Here is a 14,409-nt window from a genome sequence, read left to right as displayed (position 1 = left end):
CTGCCACACGTTTTAAAATGCATATTTATTATTTTAGTTGCAATATTTGTTAGCCCAGGCAATGGATTATATTATATTGAGCAAATAGCTGTTTCATTTTGCCTCCCCTTTACTGTTGTATGAATGGACAGAATAATATACACACGCGCTTTTAAAGCAAAACCTTATAGACAAATAATAGCACACTGTAGCAACTGAATCAGTGTAAACATTTACTGTGCATTTTTATATAACATATGTATAACACAATACTAAACTGCAGACTCTGTAACTTATTCGCTTTTTCCGGAAGAAAATGCATGTTCTGACTAATAAGAGGAGGGGTTTCATATGCAAATGAGACAAACCTGTTGAAGATTACGCCCATTACCTGCGGAAGCTCAGTGCTCAAACCTACAGCTGTCGTGTCTGACTCTTCTGCTGATAATACCTTTAAAAAGCTTTACCCAACAGGTAGGCCTATTTCAAAAGCATTCTATTTGATGGTGTTTTAGTACTGAAAAGCATTCTTTTGTTTCCTGATGCATAATAACCATCTGATGTTGCTATTAATTATTTAGCTTTCTCAAGCATAACTCATTTAGTGTAGGTAAAGTGTTATGATTTATTGTATTTATTAATGCATTATTCTAACTGAAAAACTAAACTGATCTGGTATAAACCAGTGATATTTAGAAAAATACTTTTATCTATACTGAAAATTATGGTATTATCACTATAGTAACCAATAAACTGAATTTTACATCAGATTATGTAAACAGGGTAACTTTTTAAACTTTTTTTTGCTGTTTATTTCTGAATGACAAAGTGGTTGAGAACAGGTAAGTGTATTGTTGTGCATTGCACCTCTGCAGTAAGGAAGAGAGACCCGCCCTTTGTGACTCTTCCTTTTTCCATTGGGGGTGGAGATCTGTGCCTGAGGGCATGACAAGACTCATCCACCTCATCACCCACCTCATACCAGACCAGCAGTTTGATTTTGCGGAAGCATTAGAACAATTTTAAAGATGTAGAGAAAATGTTCTAGTCTGAGAGAAATTGCCATTGTTTCTTTTGATGAACAAAGTACATCACCCTTCCTCTATTTAATCTTATTCTCAACAATAGATTGTGGAACACAAGAGCATGCAAAATACAGCTATTGTGTATGGCTGTTACAATAGTTGTTGTTTCCAAACAGCACCATGGTGAACCACCCTGAATTTGAGAAGGCAGGAAAGCAGCCAGGCCTGCAGGTGTGGAGGATTGAGAGCATGGATTTGGTGCCTGTCCCTAAGAATCTTCACGGTGGCTTCTACACAGGCGATACCTACCTAATCCTCAACACCATAAAGCAAAATTCTGGAAATCTACAATATGACCTTCACTTCTGGATAGGTGAGACTATTGTTAGTGTAAATGCAAGGTCTTCTGTGCTGTGCACTTAGTAAATGATGTGCATGAAATGTGTTTATGAACATTGTTAAATGGCATCTCCAGGTGATGCATGCTCAATTGATGAGAGTGGGGCAGCTGCTATCTTTACCGTCCAAATGGATGATTTCCTTGGAGGAAAACCCATCCAGTACAGAGAAGTACAGGGATATGAGTCAAAAACCTTTATAGGCTACTTCAAATCAGGCCTTAAATACATGGTGGGTAGAGTTAATACGTTTACCATGCTTTGATGCATAATATGCAAAAATGGACTCGAATGCAAAATATATTTGGGTACTTGGTCAGTTCATAATAGTAAAACTCTAAATAATTTTGCTTATCAAACTACTTCTCGTTTCTTCAGCAAGGTGGAGTTGCCTCTGGGTTCAAACACGTAGCTTCCGGTGAAGTGAATGTGAAGCGAGTTCTCCATGTGAGTGGTAGACGTGTGGTCCGGGCCATTGAGGTACCTGTGAGTTGGGACAGCTTCAACCAGGGTGATTGCTTCATCCTAGACTTTGGACAGGTGAAAGACGATATGAATGCTTTGCCTTTTCCTATGTACTTATTATAAGGCTGGGATCTTTAACCCTGCTCCTGGAGAGCTACGGTCATGCAGACTTCAGTTTCAACCATGCTGCAACACACCTGTCTGTAATTATCAAGTAGCCCTGAACATCTTGATTAGCTGGTTCAGGTGTGTTTGATTGGGGTTAGAGCTGAAATCTGCAGGATGGTAGCTCTCCAGGAGCAGGGTTGGAGACCACTGTTATAACGTATCCAATGTATTCATGCCATTCTCTTTTATACTTTCATCAGGAGATATACCAGTGGTGTGGGTCCAAGTGTAACCAGTTTGAGAGACTGAAGGCCACCGGTGTTTCCAAAGATATTCGTGATAATGAACGTTGTGGGAGAGCAAAACTTTTTGTATGTGAAGAAGGATCAGAAAACGAGAAGATGCTAACGGTTAGTATAATAAAAGGAAAATGTTTCATTTAGTCATTTTCGCTATAGGTTAGTGCTAGCATTTGTTTTTTAAATATGCATCAAACACTTGTATTACACAACTGAAGATCACACCCTACCACAGACCAAGTCATTCTGGACAAAATAAACTCGTATAGAGACATTTTTCTCATTGCTAGAAGTAAAAGTTTGTAAAATATCAAAAATCAGGGCAAACATTGTGTAGTGTATTCAATATTATTTTCTGAATGCAAATACTTTACTATATTTTGTCAGATTCTTGGACCGAAGCCTGATCTTCCTGATGCACAGACTGAAGACACCAAGACTGATGCATCCAACAGGAAGTCTGCAAAATTGTACAAGGTACAGTAAGCTACACTCTCTAGGTTTTCCGTGAAATACAGAAAACTTAACTAGATGGTTTATTCTGGTGGTCATTATTACCTAGGTGTCAAATGCCAGTGGGAGTATGTCTGTGACTTTGGTGGCTGAAGAAAACCCCTTTTCCCAGAGTGCACTGCAGTCCACCGACTGCTTCATCTTGGACCATGGTTCCAATGGCAAGATATTTGTCTGGAAAGGTCAGCTCAGCACATCATTCAAATTAATTCAAAATTTGCATTTGGAACATGCCTGAATATAAATCTTGACCTTTTATTTCTTTAATATAACAGGTAAAGAGGCTAATAAAGAAGAGAGGAGTGCAGGCATGAAAACAGCTGAGGACTTCATCAGTAAGATGGGCTATCCCAAACACACTGAGGTCCAGATCATCCCTGAGAATGGAGAGACTCCTCTCTTCAAACAGTTCTTCAAGTTTTGGCGTGATATAGACCAGACAAAGGGTATGGGACAAGCCTATGTGCCTAACAAAATTGCCAAGATCAAGAAAGTGCCCTTTGATGCATCATCTTTGCACAAATCGGAGGCAATGGCTGCTCAGCATGGAATGGTAGATGATGGGAAGGGAGAGAAAAAGGTAAATGTTTTTTGTACTATTGTACAACAGATTGCAACGGTCAAGTGTTTATGTAGACAAAATAATGGACAATTTTATATTTTGTTGCTTTGGAAAGATCTGGCGCATTGAGGGATCGGACAAGGTACCAGTTGACCCATCCTTTCATGGGCAGTTCTTTGGAGGAGACAGTTATATCATCCTGTACAGCTACAAGCATGGGGGACGTCAGGGGCAGATAATATATATATGGTAAAAGCTATAGACCTACTTTTGGAATCCATTCAGCCATTTTAAAAATAAACACTGAAAGAATTTGGTCATAAGCCAAGGTCTTTGTCTGCTCATGTTACACAAAAACACTTGGGTAACAGAACAGAGTCTTTAGGTAGTATCTCTAAGGCCCGCTAGGCTTCTCTTTGTCAATAGGATGAGCCATTCCTGCAAAGGTTTATTAAATGTGGTTGTTTATGTCCACAGGCAGGGGGAAGAGTCCAGTCAAGATGAGAAAGGAGCTTCTGCCATTCTGGCTGCCCAGCTTGATTCAGAGCTCGGTGGGAGTCCTGTGCAGGTGACATTTGCTTGGTGCATCGATTACAGTATTCACCTACTGGATGTCTGCTGTAATATAGACCAGGGGTGGCCACTCCTGCTCTTGTAGGGCAAATGTCCTGTAGAGTTTAGCTCCAATCTGCCCCAACATACTTGTCTGAAGGTTTCTAGTAATATTGAAGACCTTGATTAGCAGGTTTGGGTGTGTTCAATCAGGACTGGTCCTCTGCAGTACAGTAGTCCTTCGAGAGCAGAATTGGACGTCCTTGACGCATACCAACAAAACAAACTAGTAACACCAGTTTGAATGTTAATGTTTATGAAGGTGCGAGTAATTGAAGGCAAAGAGCCCCCTCATCTCATGAGTATCTTTGGCGGGCAGCCAATGGTCGTGCACAAGGGTGGGACTTCACGAGAGGGTGGCCAATCAAAGGCTTCTGCAGTCCTCCTTTTCCAAGTTCGTGCCAATCCTGCTGGGCACACACGAGCTGTTGAGGTGAGTCAAAATGTCCATTCATGCTTTGAATGTACCATTGTATGATGCAGTTTCATTTTGTCAAATGTTCTTCATTTGAAAATCTATGCAAAATTGGTTCTCTATTGACAGTTGTTCTTCACTTTGCCTGAAACAGGTTGATCCTGTAGCTTCCAGCCTAAATTCCAATGATGCCTTTGTTTTGGTGGCTGCTTCAGGCTCTATGCTGTGGCTGGGTCATGGTGCAAGTAATGCAGAAAAGAATGGAGCCAAAAAGCTTGGCAGCATTTTAGGAGTGAACCTTTCGGAGATATCAGAAGGAGCAGAGGGAGGTGGGTGTACTTCTGTCGTTGGTAAAGGAGTGTTTTATTATACTTATTTAAATGTTGCATTCAGAATATAAATAAGCTTCTACTGAACAACCCTTGTTCTTTCTCAAACTTCTATGTAGATGGCTTCTGGAGTGCTCTTGGAGGAAAAGCAGAGTATCGTACCTCTGAAAGGCTCAAGAGCAAAATGGACACTCATCCTCCTAGGCTTTTTGCATGCTCTAACAAGACAGGACAATTCCTTGTGAGTTTCCATGTTGAATGGTTCAACTTATAGTCCACTGAAATCAGAAAAGAATCTTGCATTTTTCACAATTTATGTTCGTTCTGTGCCAATCTAGATTGAAGAGGTGCCAGGAGAGATGACCCAAGAGGACTTGGCTCCAGATGATGTCATGATTCTGGACACATGGGATCAGGTAAAATGTTTGTGTGCGCGACACTTGCAATAAAATGCACTTGAGAAAATGAAATTAACAATGTAATGCTTGAAACCATTGTCTCCAAGGTCTTCATTTGGATCGGAAATGAAGCCAGTGAAGATGAAAAAAGAGAAGTTGTGACTTCAGGTGAGAAGTTTCCTATTTTCAACTGCAATATTTTGCAACCATTTTCATTAGCTAACAGTTTATCTTTATTCTTGTCTTTTCTAATATAGCTGCCAAATATATTGAATCAGATCCTGCCAGCAGGGACAAGAGAACTCCCATTGTTACAGTGAAGCAGGGCTTTGAACCCCCCACCTTTACAGGGTGGTTCCTGGGTTGGGATCATGACTTCTGGAGTTCTAACCCACTGGAACGGGCCATGGCTGGTTTGAAAATGTAATTAATTGACTCGTAGGGTTGAAGGGACAGAGTTGTTTGTTTGATCGAATGTTTCAAATTAACTATAAACGCTTAACATTATCTAACATTTCACAACTGATTTACCAATCATCGTTTACCTCACTCTTTCTTGTTTTACATTTCATATGGGAAAGAGAAAAAAGCATAATACAAATTCAGTTTATTCAATTCTTCAAAATAAAAGGAATTCATACATCATTACATGTACATCTTGAAAATGTCTTTCTCATTACTTGTGGAATATTACTCAATCACAAGTGTGAATGATCTGTACATGGCTCAAGAGGATTTGTCATCCTCTTTCTGGCCACTCTCCTCATCACTGTCGCTACAATTATCCTCATTGATGTCCCGAAAAATGTCAGATAGAAGGAAGCTCTGCTTCTGGTCAACCCTCAGCTCATTGTTACCAAGGTCTTCACAATCTTTCACCAGGCCTGGCAAGACTCTCTCATAAAGAAAGTCAACAATGTCTGGAAGGAACAACATCAAAGACACGCAATATATTAAAAGACATAGTCCAGTCCTAACATGCCCTACTATATGTAGGTTTTTACATCCAATTATTATAATTTTTTTTTAATTAACAAAAGGGCTGGACGATATATAATTTCAGCATCGATATCGTGATGTGCACATCCGCGATTGTCATATAGCAGGATGTGCGAATTTTAGTATACTGATGGTTAATTATGCTGATCGTTTTCGCGACAGCTGTCGCGTAGCGCCGCCCCGCGCTGTCTACACTGGATGCGACAAAGCAAGCGACCGTTGCAAATCCTTTTAATTTGTGTCAGTACATCATAAAAAGAACGAAGAAGAATCTCTGGGTTTTGCCGTGTCGCACCGCATCACTGATTATAATGGGTTCTATTGTACTTTGCTCGCGTCCGGTGCAGACACGGTAAAGAGCCACTCAGATTCACATGAACGCTGAATTCCGTTCACTTCCGCGTCTATTTGTGCCTGAAATGACACATTATCCTACGCGCAAAACTGTCAAAATGCAGGTCTTGTAAACACAGTTGCTTAGGTGAAGGTAAACATTGATAAAGGAAATGGATGGTAAGGTATATTGGTTCACAGCAGTTTAATGTTCCTAAGGTTTGAATGTTATGAATGTTAATCAAACAAAACACAGAGAAAAATCACTTTTGGAGCTTTAACACCGATTTATTAGATTTTATTTATACAGTGAAGACTATGCAGTGTTATTTTACATTTGATTATTCGACCAGTATACCTGAATACTGTTAGACTTACCGGAAAAATTTAAAGCACTTTAATTTATCTTTGTTCTATTATATTTATCTATGTTTGTAATTTGTTTGGTTTCTATGCTGATTTACTCGCCTACAAAATCACCCGAATCATTTTTTTCCAAAGAGAAGAGCTTTTCAAGTCGTCTGGTGTTTTTTTTTTCTTTTCTTTCATATCACAATATATATCGCAGAAATACAAAATATTGCAATGTGAGTTTTTTCCAATATCGTGCAGCCCTTTCCATTTGGGACATTATCAAGTCCCTGAAGTCCTATTCGACTTAAAAGTCAATTGATTGAAGCAGCAAAAAATGGTTTCTTGTGCCTTGTAGTTTCCATCTCTGGAGTACACTATGGAAAATAGAACAAAAAATGCTGGATCTACAACTACAATCTAATGTGAAATAAATGAACACTAACTAACCTCCAAAACACTCCATTCGGGCACATAGCAAACTTTAAGATGGTGCCACTTTGCTTGCACATATGCTGGAGGAACATCCCTATGAGACAAAGAGGACAAAGACGTGACACAAAGCTTGTTTACACCAGCAGCAGCATCATCATCATGCCAGAACAAGTAGGAACATTATTCTAGTTACTTACTGGGAAACTGAATAATGTAACCTGTGTAATTTTGCTCAGATGCCATTTACACTAAACTCCTTAGAGGATTTTCTTTATTCTGGATCTAGCAATATCACCATGGTAATCTACAGAGATTATGAAATTCTCATATCGTTGGAAAAGATTCAAATATACTTTCAACAACACCAAGGTTTCAATTGATCTGGGTTTTCAATGGATATAATATCATAGATATATACATACACAAACAGACAAGCTGAATGTTGCCAAGACATTATTTACCGGCAAATTACAGAAATAATTTTGAAAACACAACATTTTTCAAAATATGTGGTTTTGTGCTCAACAGAAGAAAGAAAATTCTTTAAATGTTTGGACCAACTTGAGGGTGATTAAATAAAATAAAAAAATATTTTTGAGTGAAGTATCCTTTTAATCTTTTTGTTTTTATGTTTTGCTACCTTGTAGGGCTATATTTTTTAAATGGAGTCTAAATTGTAAGATCATAAATTGTGATCCTGATGAAAGAAATGTATATTATTTGCCACATCACCCACCCCAAACTGCATATAATCCTCACCCGAAAATTTGATTTGATTTGAAAAAAGATTAGAACAAATTAAGCAATGAAAATTTTACATTTTCAGTATAGCTTATCACAATGTTCAATATGTATTCAACAAGTCTTCATATTCCAAGAAATACTCCATTCAAAAATGAAAATTCTCTCACCCTTTACAGTGACTCATGCCATCCCAGATGTATATGTACATGGGACGACATGAGGGTGAGTAAATGAGAGAATTTTCATTTGGTTAGACTATTCCTGCAAATAACATGTGTAAAGGCATATCTGGGACACAAAGACTAGTGCGTCTCGTAATGTCTCTCTCTCTACAGAAAAACATTTAAGTAGTGCAGGATGAGGATGATGACCTTAGACCTTTCAAACACAAAATCAACCGAGAAGTGAGTGAATCCAATGTGATTGTTGAGACTCACCTATCCTTTCAAAAAACTTGTAGATCTTTTTCATCTTTGTCAATTCCTGTCTCTCTTCTGGGAAACGTTTTGGATGAAAGAGCTTGGTAGCATTTTTCACTCCTGTGAGAGCCTACAATCTCTAACTTTCTGTCTTAACCTCTCATTTTCTGCATTAGAGAATCTTCCATGCCTTTTATTTGGGCACTATATATTTATGACATTAATCTTCATATGTAAATAAATCATATAGTCTGATCTGAATAATAATTAAAGGGATAGTTCACCCAAAAATGAAAATTCTATCATCATTTACTCACCCTCAAGTATTTCCAAACCTGTATGAATGTCTTTGTTCTGCTGAACACAAAGGAAGATATTCTGAAGAATGTGGGAAACAGAGCAGTTCTGGGGCACCATTGACTTCCACAGTATTTTTTTCCTACTATGGAAGTCAATGGTGCCCCAAAACAGCCTGGTTACAAACTTTCTTCAAAATATCTTCCTTTGTGTTCAGCAGAACAAAAGACATTCATACAGGTTTGGAAATACTTAAGGGTGAGTAAATGACGACAGAATTTTCATTTTTGGGTGAACTATCCCTTTAAAGTAAGATTGACAAATCAAAAATATTAATAGATATAATCAGCCTACCTTGCTTTCTGAATTCCTTGAACCTTAGCAGATCATACATGATCATTTTATTGATTTCATTTGAGCTTCTGGACTCAAATTCTTTCAATTCATTCAGTAGATTGGGATCAACTTCTGGTTCATCCAACAGCGTGCGCTTTCTAGTACCAAATAGTATGGCAGGTTCTTCCTCATGTCCTGTGATAATGACAGGTTATTCTTCTTGTGCCTTGTCATCACAGTCTGCTTGTGTCACATTTGCTTTCTTTTTCTTTGCAGGCTTCTGTGTCTCTTGTGACTCTGCTGTGGGGGCTTTCTTATCTTTTACTTTATGCAGACTTGTGACAACCTCCACTCCTTCATTCAATTTCATTTTTGTCTGTAGGTGTCTGCAGGCTTACATTCTCCGATTCCTTATTTTTGTTTTTCTTCTTCTGCATCTTTTCATGGTGCTTCTCATTCTGTGGACTTTCAGCGAGTTCATGCTGGTCTGGAGTTTCACTTTTCTTGCTCTTTTTCTTCTTCACCTTATCATCATTAACGCGGTCCGTTATGTTATTTCGCGAATCTGACTGCATTTCATCCAACATCCTTTAAAACGCAAGAATACAGAAAACATAGCACAACGTGCTTTTCACAACAAACACAAAATCCAACTTGATTCTTGACAGTCTTGAACGTGTGTCGTTAGAATATCAGGTCATCCGCACATACTGTGTTTTCTGAATCACATCAAATGCGTTAAGAAGGGAAGGGATTGAAATTGCGTTTAGCAATATTTATGTATAAAGCGAAGTGTTTAATACCTGGTCAACTTTTACCGGATTGTTTTCCACGCGGGTTCTCCCTAGTCTGCTTCTTCACCACCGATAACAAGCTGCACTCTCAGTTCCACTCCAACATACTGCCACCTCTCAGACAGGAGAGTCATTACAAACATATTACAAATATCGGATATGTTAGCTCACATTTGCTCAGTTCCAAATTGCACAATATAATACTTTTCTCAGTTATTTTGTTGTTGTTTGTACACTGAAAACAAAAATGCAAACAATATTCAGGGCAGCGTTCTTGTTGCACACACCAACATTTGTGAATGTAATATTCATATAGACCCATATTTATTCAGATGAATAAGGTTTTTCCTCGTAAAAGAGTAAAACGAAATGCATAATAAATATTTTCATGCCATTTCATAAGATGTGATTGTCGTCTGTGCTGTGATGCTGCCACCCTCTGTCTGCACTGGAGCCTCAGGCAGGAAGTAAGTTAACTACAGCAGAGCTTCGTGTTCAAAACACTGTCAACGGATCAACAACAAAACAAGCAGAGCGATTTGATGAACCTAGTCACTGGTAAGCGAATCAAACTACTCACGTAAAATACCACACATATATTTCGCCTTTTATTTATCGAGCCTGTAGATGAGGCTACATTGTATACTTTTATTTTTTTCAGACATCCAGCATCGTAAATATTCTTTCTTTTTGACATCGTGTGATATTTGCATGTTTATCTGCAGGTCGCATTTATAAACATGTTTTATTTAATTTAAACCCTTGAACTACGTTTCGGTACAGCCTAATGTTGTTTTGGTGATAGATAAATAAATAAATAAATAAAATCCACGCGCTTATTGGCTGCTGTCGTCGCATTTGTGTATGCCTACTTTCGAGTACATTACGCCTGTTTGACTCTATATTTAGCTGATCGTGAAGTCATACAGCGAGTTTAAATGGACATGTACTGTATCATCCGTTATTGTTTTAAAACACTAAAACTCATAAAAGTATTAAACAAAAGCGTTGTACTTCTATTGCAGAGCTGCAGAATCCGGTCGAACCAGCGCTAATCCCAAACAAACGCGTTGTCATGGCAGCCGTCCGTTTGAAATTCAACAACTCGTCAAGGCGCACCGCGCAGCTGTTGACTGCGTTCAGTGAACCCGAGGACAAGTCGAGTCACGTTAACTAACTACTCTCGTGGCAGGACAGCAAATCGACAATTTACAAGTGGTTTGTAATAGACTGTTTCACTTGGAAATATGTAACAATGGTGAAGTAAAGTATGTCGCAGGTTTACACGGACTTTAATGCAACAAACATTCATTCTCAAATGAGAAACAGTTGTAGTCCTGCCTTACAGTTAAAAGAGCCAATCCACCTTTCATTGTTCAGAGCCAAACACCTGATTGTTTGTCAGATTTTATTTGATTCCTTATTTAAAATGTTTTTGAAACATAATTTTGACAGTTGCGAAGAAACCTTTCACAGCAATTAGCAAACACCTACATTTTATCTTATTCGAGAAGCGGTTTCAGTCAGATATTCATCACAATAGAAAAGTAAAGCCATTGCAATTTCCATTTCATGCTGACTTTAATATTTTGTGGATTTTAGCAGAAGTGTCCAACTTTTTTGTAACGTTTCAACTATACTTTTTACTTTTAGTCATTTAGCAGACGCTTTTGTCCAAAGCGACTTATAAGAAAAGGTAACTAAAACTAAAAGTTACAACTCTATAAATACTATATACCTACATATTTAAGAAAATAAAGAAATTAAATAAAATTGACACATGCATTACATACATTAGTTACCATGAACTAATCTTATGTAAATTGCTTAACATTTACTTACACATTATTAAAATCAAAAGTTGTGTCTTGTAATATTAATCAACAATGAACAGTTAATTTTTTTTAACAAAAAGTTATGATGCATTTTGTTTAATATCTAATGGGACCTTATCATTAAGAACTGTAAAATAAAAAATTACAAATTGGTTCTGTGTATCACTAATATTAGTTACATAAACAAAAATGTTTGGCCTCTAATAGGAATGCAGTCCCATCCACCCACGGGTGTTTTTTTCTATCTCTCATAAGAAAAAATACTTTGCCTGGTCTGGACAGACAAGGTTTTGGAGCAAGATGAATCTTGCTTTGATGTGTCGTTTGTGAGATGTACTTTGAGTGGACTTCACAGAAGATTGTGACAGGTATCTGTCTGTGCTGGATTAGATTTAGATCACACTTCTGCTCATGGAAAGAAACCCACAGACAGAATAAATCAGCAGGCCAATCTTTTAGCAATAAAGATCTCTTTACACTTACAGATTCATCTGTCTAGAAGACTGGAGTCAGGGGCTATGGGACACCCCTGGCCCTGACCCACAAGGCCGCAGGTTAAGAGATCCATTCCTGGATGCTGTTTAGCAGGAGGCCCACCATCAATGCGCTCCTATTTGACCTCCAGATCAAATGTGAGTCAACAGATTTCACTCTTTTGGCTTTAACCTTGTATCATTGTTTCTTAATATAGAAACCAGTTGCTTTTTAGCGTAGAGTATTAGTGTTTTGATTATTTGAACACTGGTGCGTGTGACAAAAGGGTCAGTGACATGACAATCTTTTTTTGTCTTATCAGTTAATTCAAAATACATTCAAATGCAAGTCCTTTATTATTATTTCTTAGAAAAATATATTGAGAAAGTGCTTTCACTTTTTAGTAGTGTTAAAACACTTTTGTCCCAAAAATTAAAATCTTCTGGTGTTAACAAGCAGGGGAAAAAAAGCATTTTAAAGAATTTTTCTCACCCCTAAATAAATATGTTAATAACCAATTTGATGATTAAGGTGTGTACACTATATGTATTCAAGGTGCAAGAAGTGTTTTTTTCTTACTTTTTACTTGATTACTTAATTTAAACTGTTTATGTGAATATTAATAAAGTTTTTCAAAACTTTATAAAACCAACATGAATTTGAATAGCACATTTCAGGAATTGTGCTTGTTTTTAAACTAGTTTTTTTTAGATGATTTGTCCTTTGATTTTGTTATCATGGACACTGTTAAATGTTATTGACCTAAATGTCAGCTCTTTGAAACTCGTACTAATCTTTGCCCTGGTTGAAATTTCCAGACTAGCCTCTTCACGAATGTCAAGCACATGCCTATCCACTCAGTCGACATAACTGATAAACCTGTTTGTTTCACTGGAACTGATGCTACATTCACCTAAACACACGCTACTCTGTGTTAGCTCAGCTGAAGGTGTGAGAGTGGGAGGAGAGGTGAGATGGAGTCAGAGGAGACAGAAGGACGCACTTTAGTACAGGTGATCAGTGAGAAGTACAGCCCGGAAAACTTCCCATACTGCCGTGGGCCAGGAGTTGGAGTGGTGATCCGGTCGAGTCCCCAGGGTTCACCTGTCAAAGGTCAGTTTTATTTTTGGCCGTAGGTGAAATGCTAAGCCTGCTAGTTAAAGAGGGTGTGTTAAATACAGTTGCCATTTAACATTGTTTTGTTGCATCTGTTGAAGAGCACAGTGTTATCATTATAATAATGTATTCTAGGGCCAAAATCTAAGAATTTTCTGAAGATATTAAGTGAATATGCTGTAAATAAAGTTTTGTTTTTTTTTAAACCTAAACAGGTGGTTGTAACCTCTTCAAATTCTAATGAATTTTCATCTATACATTAATTGGTTATTTAAAGGCAGTTTATGTCTCCCTCTGTGTGTATAAGATCGTCTGAATCTGCCCAGCATTCTGGTTCTGGATGGTTGTGGAATCACGGAGGCCGGAGATGAGGAGGAGGTGGCCACTTTCTGTGCTCACGTGGTTGAGCTAGACCTCTCTCACAACCAGTTAAAAGACTGGGGAGAGGTGAGAAAAATGTGTTTGAATCACAGGTTTTGTCTAACTGTATTGTTAGGTAAGGTAACAATTACTGTACAATTCAATAAAATACAGTTTATTATCAGTGATTAATGCATTAGGTATTGTAAACTAACAATGAAAAACACTTTTAATGTAAATTTATGGAACTTAATAAAAACATGCTAGTATATGCAGAAATTAACAATACCCAAGAATAATAAATGCTGTAAAAAAAAAAATTAAATCATCAATGCATCTGGAATGCATTAAATCGTGCTTAATATATAAAGCCGTATTAAGTTTTATCAGATTTCATTACTCTGATGTTGTTAGAAATTAAGTCTTAAAGGAATAGTTGACCTGAAAATGAAAATGTATTCACCCTCAGGCCATCCAAGATGTAGATGAGTTTGTTTCTTCATCAGAACAAATTTGAATGACAAATGTAGCATTACATCGCTTGCTTACCATTGGATCCTCTACAGTGAACGTGTGGGGTCAAAATGAATGCCCAAACAGCTGATAAAAACATCCCAATAATCCAGTCAGATTATTGTAAATAATCAGTAAATCAATTAATGTCCATCAATAAATTTCTCAAAATCTGTTCTGATAAAGAAACAAACTTATATTCATGAGATGGCCTGAAGGTAAGTACATTTTCAGCTAATTTTCATTTTTGTGGTCAATTTTTTGACATTTCACAGACGAGGAATTTTGAATAAGAGACAG

At 37.5% G+C, this 14,409-nt stretch overlaps 2 protein-coding genes and 1 long non-coding RNA gene across 9 annotated transcripts in view; 2 read left to right on the top strand and 1 right to left on the bottom strand.

Moving 5' to 3' along the window:
* Positions 1 to 5: 5 nt before the first annotated feature.
* LOC306871661 (gelsolin-like) lies at positions 6 to 5,764 on the top strand. Of its 2 annotated transcripts, none has more exons than XM_079419742.1 (16): positions 6 to 453; positions 1,181 to 1,377; positions 1,480 to 1,634; positions 1,781 to 1,942; positions 2,236 to 2,385; positions 2,662 to 2,751; positions 2,837 to 2,969; positions 3,063 to 3,367; positions 3,465 to 3,598; positions 3,827 to 3,917; positions 4,224 to 4,394; positions 4,531 to 4,705; positions 4,825 to 4,946; positions 5,044 to 5,121; positions 5,211 to 5,271; positions 5,361 to 5,764. In XM_079419742.1, the coding sequence occupies exons 2-16, from the start codon at positions 1,185 to 1,187 to the stop codon at positions 5,528 to 5,530; spliced, it is 2,190 nt and encodes a 729-aa protein (XP_079275868.1). In that variant the 5' UTR covers positions 6 to 453; positions 1,181 to 1,184; the 3' UTR covers positions 5,531 to 5,764. The 2 variants fall into 2 exon arrangements, with proteins under 2 accessions (XP_079275868.1, XP_079275867.1); XM_079419741.1 differs by having other exon boundaries at positions 362 to 453; positions 4,531 to 4,726; positions 5,361 to 5,758.
* Positions 5,694 to 10,967, bottom strand: LOC306871663. The gene is made up of 5 exons (XR_013784353.1): positions 10,826 to 10,967; positions 9,821 to 10,314; positions 9,036 to 9,605; positions 7,237 to 7,315; positions 5,694 to 6,023 (listed from the first exon to the last, which is right to left on the bottom strand). It is a non-coding gene; the product is annotated as an uncharacterized lncRNA (long non-coding RNA).
* Positions 10,260 to 14,409, top strand: part of LOC306871662 (tubulin-specific chaperone cofactor E-like protein) — a 22,641-nt gene continuing 18,491 nt past the window's right edge. The window contains exons 1-5 of one of the 6 annotated variants that reach the window (XM_079419744.1): positions 10,270 to 10,369; positions 10,837 to 11,029; positions 12,132 to 12,278; positions 13,064 to 13,233; positions 13,544 to 13,683. In XM_079419744.1, coding sequence (XP_079275870.1) covers positions 13,095 to 13,233; positions 13,544 to 13,683 — 279 coding nt within the window. In that variant the 5' untranslated portion in view covers positions 10,270 to 10,369; positions 10,837 to 11,029; positions 12,132 to 12,278; positions 13,064 to 13,094. Of the gene's footprint in view, positions 10,370 to 10,836; positions 11,030 to 12,131; positions 12,279 to 12,938; positions 13,234 to 13,543; positions 13,684 to 14,409 lie in introns of all 6 variants that reach the window. The other 5 variants (XM_079419745.1, XM_079419743.1, XM_079419748.1 and 2 more) reach the window with 5 other exon arrangements.

This window comes from Barbus barbus, assembly GCF_936440315.1.
Source record: "Barbus barbus genome assembly, chromosome: 6".
In the NCBI taxonomy this organism is placed as follows: Eukaryota; Metazoa; Chordata; class Actinopteri; order Cypriniformes; family Cyprinidae; genus Barbus; species Barbus barbus.
The sequence above is the reverse complement of the archived record's forward strand: the minus strand, read 5'-3'. Positions and strand labels throughout refer to the sequence as shown.

Bases quoted from the DNA above. Each gene is read 5' to 3' on its own strand.
- LOC306871661 (XM_079419741.1), top strand. From the start codon at position 1,185: ATGGTGAACCACCCTGAATTTGAGAAGGCAGGAAAGCAGCCAGGCCTG. The intron at 1,943-2,235 runs GTGAAAGACGAT...TACTTTCATCAG, and splicing joins TCATCCTAGACTTTGGACAG to GAGATATACCAGTGGTGTGG. The intron at 3,368-3,464 runs GTAAATGTTTTT...TGCTTTGGAAAG, and splicing joins ATGGGAAGGGAGAGAAAAAG to ATCTGGCGCATTGAGGGATC.